The 15,392-nt window shown below is 35.9% G+C and overlaps 1 protein-coding gene across 1 annotated transcript; it reads left to right on the top strand.

Annotated features, from left to right (window-relative positions):
• The first annotated feature begins 306 nt into the window (after nucleotides 1–306).
• Nucleotides 307–15,130, top strand: LOC137391192 (zinc finger protein 37-like). Its single transcript, XM_068077581.1, has 13 exons — nucleotides 307–898; nucleotides 1,024–1,098; nucleotides 1,458–1,582; nucleotides 1,708–1,843; nucleotides 4,823–5,021; nucleotides 5,236–5,442; nucleotides 6,032–6,149; nucleotides 9,097–9,231; nucleotides 10,361–10,541; nucleotides 13,004–13,233; nucleotides 13,395–13,497; nucleotides 13,976–14,079; nucleotides 14,817–15,130. The coding sequence occupies exons 1-13, from the start codon at nucleotides 412–414 to the stop codon at nucleotides 15,018–15,020; spliced, it is 2,304 nt and encodes a 767-aa protein (XP_067933682.1). The 5' UTR covers nucleotides 307–411; the 3' UTR covers nucleotides 15,021–15,130.
• The last annotated feature ends 262 nt before the right edge of the window (nucleotides 15,131–15,392 follow it).

Here is a 15,392-nt window from a genome sequence, read left to right as displayed (position 1 = left end):
TTTTTAACGCCGTCGTTTGGGACACTTAAGCTAGGATCTACAACAATGTACAATAGTAAAATGAAAAGCTCGAGTGAATTCTGAGGATGTTCATTAACTGATTCAGGATAGAAAACAACCGAGTGAATTTATCGCGTGTTGATTTCATAGCTCTATTAAAAAATCTGAGGCAAGAGTAAAAAGCGATTCCACCCACATAACGTAGCTGCTGTAAAACGTACGTTTATTGGCTTATGCTAGAAATTTGCAGTCACTGGTGTACTTCGGTAGATACATAGAACTATGTATTATGTAGAATGCAATCGGTCAAGGATGCAACAAAAAATATTTTGTTTGTAAATTGGATTTTCTTATCACGTTCTGATTTAGTAGAAAAGGTCAAGAAAATTTACACTTTGCAGCGTATTGAAAATGGCTGGTGTGGAAGATATAGCTCAAGCTGTTACCCATCTTAAATTGACATTCCCCAAAAAGATTTTTGAGGTGTGCCACCTCATGAAGCGGGAAACTGAAGCCGAATTTTTAATGCACGACGATCAAGGCTTGTTTAAAAAAGAAATCCGTATAGCTCGGTTGGATGATGACAATGTTTCAATATCTTTAACAGTAGATAATTTGACTTTTGAAGCTAACAATCTTTGTTTTTGCGTTGGTGACATCCAAGCAAAAGATGATTCAGCAATACGAGCTATTCTTGCAAACCCCCTGTCTGGTCATGAAGTTATTAACAAACAGACTATTTCTACTGGAAATGTTTCGATATTACCAACTTCAAATATTGTTGATCCTGCTAGTGATTATCGCTCTGAACCGTTGAGGAAACGAATGAAAGTTGATTCTACCGGTGCTATTAGGTTTAATGAAGATTCAGCTTATGATGAAATGGCTGATCAGATGGGTAAGTAGAATAGCAATATGTACATGATGATTTACGACTGACCAACTGTAATATTTGAGCAGGAGTTGTTTACAAAAGCTAAGTAATTTAAAAGCATTTTGTGGACTATTTTATTTAAATTACAGAGATTGAGAAGAGCAGCAAACGAATGAAGAAGACTGTTGTGTTTACAGACAGTTTGGAGCATCAACTGAATGAAGGTGGGTTAATAGCATACAGCTATTGCAGGAACTAATTTAGTTCTTACTAACTTATGCTTTCTTTCAAAATATCAATTATAGCATGTGAAACCATGTTGTGCATGAAATGTGAGAATTTTAGTCCACATAGTTGGAGTTTACCTAAAAATGTGTCTAATACTTCACGAAGGAGTGAATTTTGTATAGTGTTTCTATTTCTGCACTTTCCTTGTTGTTAATTAATCACTGGATTAATGCAAGCTTCTAAATGTGATCATTTTCACTGTTTGATGATCGTTGGATGTAATACTAACAAGACTCATTGCACCCAAATGTTTTGTTTATTTATGCCAAATGCAACAAACTTTATGGAATTGTAGGACTGACTGTTGACGAAGGGCATATTGATGAAAACGTGGCGCCCTCAACCATATTTTCAACATCCACAGATGCATCACTGCTTATAGAATCTCTTGCTAGTTCAATGAATAACGCTGGTGAACAGGTCACACATTTCGCCATCTCTATAACCTTGTCATATTTCAGACTTCATTTGCATCTTTTCAGAATCATGTCTCTATTTATCATGTGCAGTGTTAATATAAGCTGCTAGTTTTGTGTCATATACAGGCGAAAGATGGAGTAGCTGATGTGCATGTTGTCGTGGAGACACAAGCAAAAATCAGGCCTGCGAGATCTGTCAAGAAAGGTGAAAAAGTTGATTCAAAACAGTCTGACAAACAAAGCAAGCCTCATGCTGCCAAAGGTTAGTATTATTTTGAAGTTACTGGAAGACTGATATTGGCTAATAACCTTTTGCTGATCTGCCACTTTTAATGGTAGCAGTTGGAAATGAGTTGTTGTCATGAACTCTATTTCAATAAACACAAAATGCTTAGTTTTGTCTATTTTAGATTGTCATTTACAAATTGTTTATGCTGGAATTGTTAGCAAACTGAAAGATCCAAATGAATAGAGATTACAAGTCTCTCTACATACTATGTTGGAGATCACGTGTTTCTTTTAGTTTCCAGCAATTAAGGTTGGGAAAAACCAATTTTTTGATACAATAACTGCTTATATCAGTATTCTTCACAGTATTCCTTGAATATTTTAAACTATTTCTATTACGACGCATTCAATAGCTTTTTTATTCAACAAAATAGAATAGCTTCATGTTATACTTTGTAATGTCTTTCTGAAATTCAGTAAATAGTACTTGTCAATTAGTTATATTAGAACACATTAAATATAGTTCTATATAGCAACTCAGTAGCGCATCAAGTTTTCAGAATTATTGTTCATGTTTAAGATTAGGTTTATAAAAAGTGTCTATGAAAACCATAAGTATCATCATTTAGTGGTATTAAACGTAAAATCAAAATAAATGTGAGCACTGCCTTTAATTCATATCATTCAACATACAGCGTTAAATGTTGTCCAGAGAGTTGTGAAACATGTTTGGTTAGTTCTTTTCTATGAACACCTTTACTTTCACTAAATGATTTTTGATGGCAAGTTATAAGCATAAATTATTGACAATTATCATTCAGAGACACAAGTTGACAAATTGTACTTTATTTTCTGAAACTGTTCAGTCGCAATAGTATTACAACCATTAATACAAGCATTATTATTGCAATCATTGGCATATTTAGTAAGAATACTAGACTATTTTTCTATTTATGTAGCGTGACTACTAGTTTAACGAGGTGAAGTAGAAGTGGGCTATAAAATATATTGACCAATCTCTTGTATCTAGTTTAGAGATACACCTGAGTTGGCTCATAGAGGTACTATGTTATTGCTCTATTGTTCGCTGTAGGATCTCTTTATCATGATCTTTGATATAGTTCTCTTAGTTCTAACTCAACAGCTGATCTAATGTCATCCTCATGGTTAATAAATATGATATTCTTTTTCCTTACTGGTATGTATTTGAATAATAACAACTCAGCATTGTGTTTGTTTTTTCTGGTAGAACTATTTAAAGATATGCGTTTGTGTTGCTTTGCCAAATAATTTTATATAATAAAACATTACTAGCTGTGCTACCCGGCGTTGCCCGGGTATTAAAAATTAGCTTATAAACAATGAAAGGTAATGAGAGTTGTCTGCTACTTGTTATTAGCCTGGCACCTTGCCAATAGATAATTTGAGTAAGCTTACTAATAAGAGCTATTCCTCTTCGTTACATTAAGCAGGGAGACCGAAAGCGTAGTGTATTTGCTCCGATATTAATATATCGCCTAGCAAATCTGACTCGTGTGAAAGCTCGTGTGGCCAAATTGGTTAGGCGTCGGACTGGCGAATGGGAGGTTCCGAAATCAAATCTTCTGCTTTACGGATTCTTTATTCCAAGATATGAAAACTGCTACCCTAGGTCACTTACATTTTGCTAGTATTTAGTTTCGTGAGTAGCATACAGAGTAAAATTTCGCTGCAACTTAATTTCGCAGCTCTGATGAATGCGAAAATATGATGTGAAAATAAATGCAGTGAAACAAACATAATTAGATTCCTCAGGTTCAGTTCACCAATAAGAAAAAAAATTCAATTTGGGAATAGTTTGTAATTGTGAACCGCAGGTAGAATGGTGTGGGCGAGATCGATAATGCAATTTGATCGCTTGCTGCCATTTGTTTCTTGGACTATCAATGAACATAGCTATTTAATTTCGCGTTTTCGCTCGTTCGTTATGATACAGTGGTGTGCATAAACTTGGAATCACCAGTTAAATCTTCAAATATGTATGTTTATATGCTGTTGTCTAAGAAATTCTTTGGAGTTAAGTGCCTCAACCCCATCAATATATATATCATTTGAAAGGAAAAATTCTGAAGAACAAGATGATGCCAAATATTCAAAAATATTCTCAGATTTTTATCGCTGGGGGTGGATCTACCGAAAAGCAGACTTATTGCAGGCTATGAATGTTGTTAGTGAAAATTGATAAAATAGGATACAAACAAACTCTTTTATACAAATTGGTGGCCCTGAAAAGGGCCGTTGGGTTATTGTTGGTCTTCAGAAGGACTGGTAAGGTGTCTTTAGCGGAGCATTAGTATTTTATTGGCCAGCCCTTGTTCTTGATCACCATCTGACACCGTCGAGGATTACGTACAAGACCAGATAATATTGCTAATCTGTGTAATAGGATTAATATAAATCACTCAGAAATGATTGTGTTAAATCAATCAATGCATTGTTTGAAAGCACATCTTCTGCTGATCAGATTGATATATAATATCTGGCGTGGCATCATAATTGGCGGGAAAATAGAAAGCAAATGGAAGATCCATTCGATATAGAGTGAACAAAACAATGTGATTCCAAGTTTATGCACACCACTGTAGTATAGTTTCGCACATGAAATTTTCACGAGAGGATGACTCCGCGAAAACGCGAAAGTTAGATGAGGCGAATACATAAGTGTCCTAGGGTATAGCTGGACATATACAACAACGAATGTACAACCTTTAGCCAGATCTCTATATATAGAAGAAGATTGCAGACGTTGGTTAACAATAGATGGGCTGATTTATAACTGCAACGAAGTATTGCAGTCAGTTCTTCATGCTGATGGTGTTCACGATCAGTTGGGGAGTTTTTCAGTCCTAGTCTAGTATAAACTAGAAGCTTTAAAATGAGCGAGTGTGGCAGCACTGTTTGTGTCAGCACAGGACAACAATTATCAGTTGGCAGTAGTTAATCAAATAGCCTCAGGTGACTCTAATTGCCATAGGTAAGAAGAGGCCTCACTATAAGAGAGAAGCTAACATCGAATGTAAGATCTGTAGGAACATGTATAAAGATGAGCTATCACTCATAGCCCATGTACAGAAGCTGCATGGTGACTCACCGACCACACGTGAGTATGTGGCAGAACTAAAGGAACAGGCAAAGGTGACCTGCAAGATCTGTGGCAAAGTCCTAGGAAACAAGTTCGTAAATTTATTTACATAATCAAATTTTCTTTTCCTATTTGTGCAGTATTTAATATTACTTGAAATCCGTCATGGATTTTATTAACATAATTTTTTTTGTTTTGCCATGAACTAACAGTGACTTACCATGATTTTACCATTATTAACATTTTTATTAGGTGTCTTACTAGAGACTTGTTATAAATGCGTAATAAAACTTCTTTTTCCTCAGGCGTAATGAGATCAACAGTCATATGACAAGAGTGCATGGCGAAGATGATAATTTTATTTCTCGATGCGAAGAGTGCGGTGCTGAATTTCGGAGAAGTTTCCTGCTCAAGGAGCACATTCGCCGGCAGCACCCCAAGCATGAGCGAGTCCTCTGCCACCTCTGTCCTGCCAGCTTTAAACTAAAGGAGTACCTCACCGAACACCTCAAGTCAGCATCCATTTAGAATAATGATAAGTTATGCTGCTTCCTTCTCGTGTGAAGGTGGTCTGAAGTATCTGATGCCTCACATTTAGCGTTTCCCATCTAATATGTGGCTTGGCATTCATGACTAAAGAAAATTATAATTTTAATTATTTTGTTGTTTAACAATTTTACAGAATTAACTAATTGTCACAGATTGTAACTTCAGAAGGCATGAACAGCGAGTATAACGATTCTCATGCGCAGATGTTTTGGCAATCATTTGGAAAAAGCTTGTTAGTAGCTGTTAAGCTTGATATTTTCAGTTGTCAATCAGTGATTCAATCCTTGTTTCAATCCTTGTTTCAATCCTTGTTTCAATCAGTGTTTCAATCCTTGTTTCAATCCTTGTTTCAATCCTTGTGTGGATGTAAAAGGGACTTTTTAAGAATTCGCTTAACAATGATAAATTTTCTAAAAATTACTGGGGATCTTCGTGTCAGTTCCATATCCCATGCTTTTTAAATTACTTTAACATTGATGTGAAAAGTTATATATCGTACTCATTGCTGTTTTCAAGACAATGTACCTGAGCTGAGAGATTGTAGCGTTGTAGATACACCCACAACAAGGAGTTCAAGTGGCAGTGTGATATCTGTGGTAAGATGACATCATCACCTAAGAACCTGAGGAGACATAAAAAGCTGCATGAAGGCTTGTCATATGAATGCCCTGTAAGCCCGCATCTTTGCTGCTAACTTGTCTGGTATTTTTCATTTACAATTACTGTTAGATGCGTATACTTATACAGTATGCTAGCCTTGGAGTTGCGTAACCTCATCAGTTACAAATGCTAAATGTAAAAGACATTCAGTTTTTATATTCCACGTTCTCTATTATAGTGTTCACTGGTGCATTGTCCATAGAGCTCAGCGCACATATCGTATATTCTACATGCATTTAATTCATTGTTGATTATCCCAATCACTATTTCTTTTACTGCTTATATTACTTGATTATGAACAATCGACACTTTCCTACGCAACGTCATACTATTAGTCTTTGTGTGACTTTCCGACGTTCGCTGCAGTGTGCATATATTTATATAATTGATTTATATATTTATATAATTAATATATATATTTATATAATTAATATTTATTTCTAACTTAAGATTGGATGAAATGTAGGTATATGTGTATATGCATATATACACATATACATGTACAGTAGACACTCCTATAATGTGTACCTCCTAAGGTATTTATAAGGTAAATTCCACCTAGCGTAAAGAATTTAGCTAAAGTTTTGCTTCGTACTTCATAAAAAATCCATATAGCGTAAAGTGTGAAGTTGAGTTGTGTTCTCAAATTCGATTTGAATAATGCGCATTTCGCGGTTAGCCTTAAAAATATTTCTTTCTCTCTTGCTGCATTTGAGATAAAAACGTTGCATGTATAGGATTATTTCTATTATACACAATTATTATGTACTAGTATCGTAGCAGTTTAGTTGACTGTGAGACATCGTCGGGTGTTTCAATAAAGCACAGATAATAAATAAGTAGCTACGCAGTTATTTGGTGTTAGATTGTCGGTCTGCCGATCTGAATTTTGCGAATTGTACTGTCGTCCAAAGCTGTCTTTTATTATAACCTGATCCTTTTCGACGGACGGACAGATAAACACTGCTCTCACCATCGTAAAGTTATATTTTTGTTTTACGTTATTTTAGACATGAAACATTTTTATTGTTTTCTTTTTTGCAAAATAGACCTTGCTGTCTAGAATGCAGTAGACACTCCTCCTACCACAACGCATACCTCCTTTAACTTAAATTCCACATAGCGTACAAAAAATTATGTAAAATTTTTGCTTCATATTGCGTAAAAAATTCCATTTAACGTAAGGTGTCAAATTGGGGAAGTTCTCAAATTCGATTTAAATAACGATAATTTTGTAGCTAGTCTTAAAACATCGCTTTCTTTCTTCTGCTGCACTTGTGAGACAAAACAATGTACGTATAGCGTTATCTCTATTATAAAATACATATATACAAGTTCCATGACATTCTAGTTTGCCGTGATAGATCGTCAGATGTGTCGACAAAATAGAGAAAATGAATAGCTGCAATTGTTCATAAATCCTTGAAGGTTGACTTGCAACAAAATTCACATTACAGTTATTTGGTATTAAAAGATTCACTATGTCTTGCTGTATTGTAGTTGCAAAATATGTGGAAATGTGATTACAAGCTCTTAAAAGCTAAAAAACGAACAGTTAATCGCCGCCATCACAAGACCGCCGTAGTTTAAAATCTCTTTCCAAAACGGCTCAAATGGGGCGTAGTTGTACAAGATGGCTTCTGTTTACACTTTCACGCAACCTCATTCGTCGAAATATTTTCACAAATTTACTTCACGCATTCAATAAAACCATGTCTATTGTTCTTAAGCGTCTATTTCATTATCATTGTAATGCTGTCATTTTGCGCACTGGTATCTCAAAACCCACTGTAAAAAATCCTTTAATTTTTTAACCTACGCTCGAAGGAGTACATATCATTGTCGATAAACATGATGAGCCTGTTGATCACCTGTGATAGTCGAAAAATACTGCACAAATTATCCGCGCTGACGATTAGACTAAGCCGAAACAAAACCGTAAAGTAGCAAGCATCTATATTTGATATGGGCTCTTCGGTAAAACCAGAAGTGTTTGTCATAAGCTAGTGCTACGAGAAGTTTATATTGAGCCTTTTATTGGCCTTTCAATTTTCGTGAGAACATCACGTGACAAAACAATAACCAAATGTAATCACTACGTCAAAAAAATAAACTGATTTCAATCTACAGCGGTTTCGTGATGGCGGCTATTAACTGTTCGTTTTTGAGCTTTTAAAAGCTTGTAATCACATTTCCACATATTTTGCGCCTACAACGCAACAGAGTAAGACATGGTGAATATTTTTATACCAAATAACTGTAATGTGAAATTTGTTGTAAGTCAACCTTTAATATTCAAGATTTTACTAGCTGTAGCCGGACAGACCGACAGATATCCAAACAGACGACGACAGACAGACGACAAACTTTGAGAAATATTTATATAGATTAGGTTTATTTTGCAGAATATATTTGGTTGTCGAGAAAAATAAACAAATTATTATAAATGGGCGTCGAAATTGGACTTAACTTTTTGTAAAATTACCGTCATCATGGTCTATAAAACCGGTGAAATTGATCAGAAAAGGGAGAAAAGTTTTCTGGGCAAACTAATAATACTGCAGTTGCGGTACAGCCAACAAATTAAAGAGTTAGATATAGTTTTCCTTTTGGTATGGCCAAAGGGGCGAGTTTAGGAAGATCTTGGAACGAATTTGGCAATTTGCATGTATTTTACTGTTCATTAAACGTAAAATCTCACTATAACGAAAACGTTTCTGGAACAGATTATTTACATTGTTAGACTGACTACTGTATATATATATACATGTATATATATATATATATAGATATATATATGTACACATATGCACAAATTTTATACACATATAAGTATATACACACCTTTCATGCAATTTGAAGGTAAAATCTGTGATCAGAAAGCCTACATGTAAACTGTTATATACATAGTTACATACCCTATATGTATATATACTGTTACATTTTAATCTCTACAGGTATGTTCAAAGCTGTTTAGTGAATCAGGGAACATGAAGAGGCATATGTCGTATGTTCACAACGCGCAGGCAATCAGTAAGTGTCGATGCCCGTATTGTAATAAGGAGTTCTCTACTAAGAGTAACCTCGTTCAGGTGAGGAAATCATTCGTCTTGTCATTACGACTCTGCAGAAATCATGTGCTAGCTAGAAGATAATAAGCTGAATGCTTCTATGAATATGTACTGCATTTAAAAACACTGCATAACATATTACATTTAGAAAATAATAGGATATGTGTACCTCACTCTCTTCTGGACAGTTGCTATCTATATCTTAATCTTGAAATATTTTTTAAAAGCTTTCTAAAGCTAATTGCTAATAGTAGAACCGTTCAATTATGTACACGCAAGTTGATTTCTTTAGCAATGATAAGACAACTCTGATGCCTCAGTGCAAAACACAGTTACTGCTAGGTTAATTGTGAATGCTAAGGCTTGGTTACTCATGTATTATATGACTGATAGCTGAGCTATCAGTCATATAATACATGAGAATATCACGTGATCTTCCATCTATGGATTCCGTTTCACTCCCATAATTTCTTCTCTATCAGCTCATGTTTTAAACCATCATGTTACATATAACAACTAATAATAATAATATATAACAACTCCAAGCCATGGCAGATTTACTTTGCCTGCTGGAAATTTGTTATTTCAGTGAGTTACAGCAAGTTTATATTAAGACTGTAAAGTTAGTAAATTTATTTATTTATTATTCACAGACGCATGAAATTGATAGCAGAATGCATCCAGTCCTGTTGGGAGATGAAATCCCCTACTTATCTTTGAACATTTCAATTTATTTTACTGTTAATGATCTTTGCAACATGCCTAATGGAGTGAAAGTTGTTTCTGTGGCACCTGCAGGCACCCTGTGGCATTTGCGGGCACCCTGTAGCACTTGCAGGCACCCTGTGGCACTTGCAGGCACCCTATGACACTTGCAGGCACCCTGTGACACCTACAGGCACCCTGTGGCACCTGCAGGCACCCTGTGGCACCTGCAGGAGTTGGAGGCTTTGTAAAGCACTATAACTCCAAGTAGCTGGTGTTCCATGCTTTTCCATGTACCTCCCTTCTCCATCATATCTGACCATTCTTAATTTTCATTTGGTCCATTTGTAATTAGTTTTGTAATGGAAAGTGTTCATTATATAAATCTTGTACTACACATTGTCTATTGATCGAACCTAAAATTGCATGCTATATATTTATATAGCATCTGAATGCTGTGCACTCAAAGACAACGCCTTTCTATTGTGACATCTGCAAGAAGTATTTTGCACGTAAAAAACTCCTGTTGGAGCATGCGTCTGCGATGCACCCTGGTGTTCCGATATTAAGTACAGCCAAGACTGGCAGTCTAACGAACGCAGAAGAGACACCCACCATCACCGGCAGTGAGTTCTTTTTTGCTGCCCTTTTTAGGTGTCTTGTAAAAGAGCATCGGGTAGTAGTAGTTTCAGGGATGGTCAGATGTATTTATCTGGTCTGGAGAATACATGAACACGATCTATTGTGATGAGTAGGTCAATACCATTTGTCAGTTATAGTAACTGTCTTTGATTCGTATTTTTGTTTTCACTAATCCATTCTAATATTTGCTTTGTATACCATTTTTTGTTGGATTAAATATTCTTATAAGAATATCATGTTTTGTTTGCTCCGCTTTAGAGTCTAAAAACAAGGGTAAATACTTACACGACTACGTATGACATGATGTTAAAACAAATGCAATCATACAACTAAAATTAAGAACTTTCTGCCTTACGTATAAAACTAAATTAATGAAGAAATACTAAGTTTAAAGGAAATGAGGTTTTATTATTGCATTCAACATGTTCGAATGGAAGTGTGGGCTCAGCAATGCATAAGTCGTAAATTCTGTCGTAGAGCGCTAGACTCACTAACTATAATTTGATGTAACTTTATGTTATTTAATATTTCAACATTTTATTTGCAATTTTTACCATCTTTTCACAATTTCACACAAAATTTTAATGTTTTAAAAAGTTTTGAATGTCATATGTTAAAAATTACTTTGCATGCAGTGTCAAATATTTGCTGGATTTTTGTCATGTGTCAACAATTCCATATTTAGAGGTGATTGATCGTTAGAGGTCATTGATCGTAAGTCGAGCTCTGATCGTATCCGCTTATGTCTAAAGTGTTATCTGCTCATTTTTTATGTGTCACCCGCTTACATATAGCTGTTTTCTTTTAAGGCAATATTGTATATACTTGCGCAGTAGCTGAAATTTAAAATAGAAAATAAAAATCAAACTAAGGGGTTGGCGCTTATGCGCAAAATTCTGATTTTACACCAATGAAGTGGCAGATACAAATTCTCAGACCGTGCATCATGCATATTTAACTCAGTAGTACATACAGCTGAAATAATTCAGAGTCACTCCCTTACGTTAATTTTGACTAATGACTTCTCAATTTTAAAATTAATTTTAACTGCATCTGATATAATGTAACTTAATCACACCCTATTAACCACATTGTGTTTACTCATGGTGTGCCAATTTAATTTTTCAATTACCGGCTGCTATTGTGACTACATCTATGCCGGTCAGGTGACACCTTGCGTCAGTAGTATCAAAAGTCAGAGAAATTCTGCCAAGCTTTGGTAGCGGACCTTTATCAGCGCCTTCATATTGGTACTCTGTTATTGTTAGCTCAAACAATGCTGTTTGAAAATTAGCCTAGATATGAGTTTTTTTTAATTTATTTTTAGGCTGTTTTCTATGGTCAACTTTAACATTATTTTATGGACAACTTATGTGAGTATATATGTCACTTATGCATGTATGGTAATACTTGATCATATATACAGCCTTACTCGTCTTTGTGTTAAAGGTTAACTTGCAACAAAATTCACATTACAGTTATTTGGTATCAAAAGGTTCACCATGTCTTACTCTGTTGTGTTGTAGGTGCAAAATATGTGGAAATGTGATTACAAGTTCTTAAAAGCTCAAAAACTAACAGTTAATCACAGCCATCACGAAACCGCCGTAGATTGGAATCAATTTATTTCCCTAACGTTGTCAATCCATTTGGTTATTGTTTCGACACGTGATGTTCTCATGTGAATTGTAAGGCCAATAAAAGGCTCAATATAAAACTTCTCGTAGCACTAGTTTATGACAAACACTTCGGGTTTTACCGAAGACCCCGTATCAAATATAGATGCTCGCTACTTTACAGTTTTGTTTTGGCTTGGTCTAATTGTCTAGACGTAATCTGATCATGTGACCCACACTTTCTGCCAAACAGCGCAAATAATATCTGCAGCATTTTTCGATTATCACAGGTGACCAACAGGCTCGTCATGTTTCTCAGAGAATGATATGTACTCCTTCGAGCCAAGATTAATAAATTAAACGAATTTTCATGGTAGGTTGTAAGATATCAGTGCTGAAAGTGACAGCATTACAATGATGATGAAATAGATGCACAAGGACAATAGACATGGTTTTATTGAATGCGTGAAGTATATTTGTGAAAATATTTTGACGAATGAGGTTGCATGAAAGTGTAGAGAGAAGCCATCTCGTTCAACTACGTCCCATTTAAGCCGTTTTGGAAAGAGATTCTAATCTACAGCAGTTTGTGATAGCGACGATTAACTGTTCTTTTTTGAGCTTTTAAGAGCTTGTAATCACATTTTTACATATTTGGCACCTACAACACAGCAGAGTAAGACATGGTGAATCTTTTGATACCAAATAACTGTAATGTGAATTTTGTTGCAAGTCAACCTTTAAAACGTATGTATCTGTGCGCACGTATTATTGATCTGCATAACTTCTCACCTGCATTTAATAATCTTGTTTTAATGTCTGTTTCACAGGTGGAGCTAGTGTAATGCCAGAAGGACAGCATGGCTTTGCAGGTTTAGTAAGACCAGAGGTGAGTGAAGAAAGGCCCACCGTGATACTGGAAGGTGCAGGCAGCGCAGACCATGTCCTCATGAGTGAGCAGAGAATAAATGTACACAACATAGCCGTACCAAGGCACCAGCAGGATCTAGAAATCCGTCCTGGGGAGGAGGAACTCTCTCAACCCACCCACAATGTCAATGTAATCATGAGCACATTCTAAAATACTTTTTATTTTTGATACTTGAATTTCTTGAGTCCAAGATATGATGAGTATGTAGGTTATATGTCGACATGATATGATATTCTACTGCTCCCGAGTCGATTAGTCACTCCAATTAACTGGGCTGGCCTTTTATACAGTTGATCGCCACAGAAGTCATGACTGATAGCAGCCTGGCATCATTAGCTCAGCAAGCCTTGGCAGCATTTGAAGCTGGTGGAGGTTTAGATGGTGCTGCCTTCGGTACGTCATATGAATTTACTGTGTAATTTTGCTGTTGCCGATGACTAAATGAAGTCCTGTGTCTTGCGTGTCATCCGAGGTTTTGTTACTGTTTAATATCAACATTGAGTAGAATACTGGGCCATGTAGCCTGTGATCTATCATTGGCGTTACCCATGTCAAGGTGTGTCCGTAAGTGTATCTATTATTAGCCTTTCTTGCTTATGTATCAATGTTTATATAAAAGTATGTAGGCATAACGTTTGTCAGTTTATCTGTGGGATCGCAACTTCGTCGTTTATGTATTGGATTAGGCTATATTTCACACGAGTAAACAGCTGGTTTTGGTCTAATGTTATCATGGTTCTGTATAGTTAGAAGTTTGTGGAATGTGTAACGTTTTGTTACCTGGTAGTCAGCTGCGAGAGACATGCCTACAGCACCCATCTCTACCACTTTCATTGCATCTACTCACATGTTATCATTTACTGTTATTCAGAGGATGGACAATACTTGAATGTCATCGGAGATGATGGCCAGGAAATAAGAGTGCAGATTGTGAGGAAGGACCCTTCAGAGGTTCAAGACGAGCATCAACTAGAGGTTTGTAACAGTTTCAGTCTTTCAAATCTAAATGTTTTCCAAGTAGGAGTATGTAGACCAGGGATGCACACACTCTTTTAGCTTGAGAGCTATTTAAAGCACATCAATTGCATAATTTTTTTATCATATATTTCAATACATCAGAGTCCTGGCTTTCGAATGAGCCTATATTCAATACTCAATACTCAAATACCTCCTACTAAAAATTCAAAACACATTGTACACTATATTCTAGTGTACCTTGCATTACTGCATCAAATTATATTGCACAATAGGTAGGTAGATAAGTAGAGAGGTAGATGGGTCTTTGGCTTCTTATAAGTTCAGCTTTTTCACTCATTTTTATCCCCTTGTTCGGATGATTGGCTGGCGCAGAATTAATGTAATACCCATAGAAAGTGAGGAAAATAGCTAAAACCTACTCGCTAAATTTTTTGCCATAGACATAAAAAAGTGTTGACTTTCAATGATAGTCGTGACATAGATTTCTTGCGGTATAACCTCAGTTTCGCGAGATCTTTGTTTCACTGTTCTTTTTTTCACTGCGACGCCATTCTTCACAAACATAGAATGATTATGATTAGAAAAATTCTTTCTGACCATTTTTAAACATTCTGCAAGCTGTGCGATCTACCTACAATGCCTTTGCGATCGACCAGTAGATCACGATCGTTGTATCGGGCCCCCTTGGTGTAGACATAGGAGAGTTGTCTTAACATTAACTTATTACATTGCAGAATATATACGTACAAGCAGAGGCCGCAACTCTGAATTTGACCGAGGCAGTTGACCAACACCATATTATACATACTGACTCAGTGGAAGTCGGTCAACACGAATTGACCACAAGTCATGAGGGAAGCAGTGTGACGGAAGCAGATATCCATGCTTCTTTGCAGGTTGACATGGCACAAGGTCACACTCCTTCAGCCTCTATCTAATGCCAGTCTTTAGCAACAGTTTTTGCACCGACCACTTTGTTGTGGGACGTTTATTTATTCATTGTTTACAGAAAGATTTTCATTGAAAAAATAAAATATTTGTTTTAGTACTTGATAAATGTGTTAAGTTTATTATATTTACAATTAAATATGTTAAACGGTCAGTCCGTAGGCTTACCCCCCATTAAGTAGAATGAATAAATGAAAAAGATGTCTAAGACCTAATTTTGGTCCATTTGACTGATTCCCTTTGGTAGTGGTCATTGCATAGATTGAGAAGAAAAAGAAAGCTATTTTTTATGTGGGTGTTTTCATCCTAACCTGCTATCTTACAATTGCAGGTTTTGCAATGCCTAGCCTAATGCTAACTGG

Source organism: Watersipora subatra, chromosome 3 (assembly GCF_963576615.1).
Source record: "Watersipora subatra chromosome 3, tzWatSuba1.1, whole genome shotgun sequence".
Classification (NCBI taxonomy): Eukaryota; Metazoa; Bryozoa; class Gymnolaemata; order Cheilostomatida; family Watersiporidae; genus Watersipora; species Watersipora subatra.
The sequence above is the reverse complement of the archived record's forward strand: the minus strand, read 5'-3'. Positions and strand labels throughout refer to the sequence as shown.

Coding starts and splice junctions, on each gene's coding strand:
- LOC137391192 (XM_068077581.1), top strand. CDS start 412: ATGGCTGGTGTGGAAGATATAGCTCAAGCTGTTACCCATCTTAAATTG. Junction 1,099..1,457: donor GGAGCATCAACTGAATGAAG/GTGGGTTAATAG, acceptor ATGGAATTGTAG/GACTGACTGTTGACGAAGGG. Junction 9,232..10,360: donor CTAAGAGTAACCTCGTTCAG/GTGAGGAAATCA, acceptor ATATTTATATAG/CATCTGAATGCTGTGCACTC.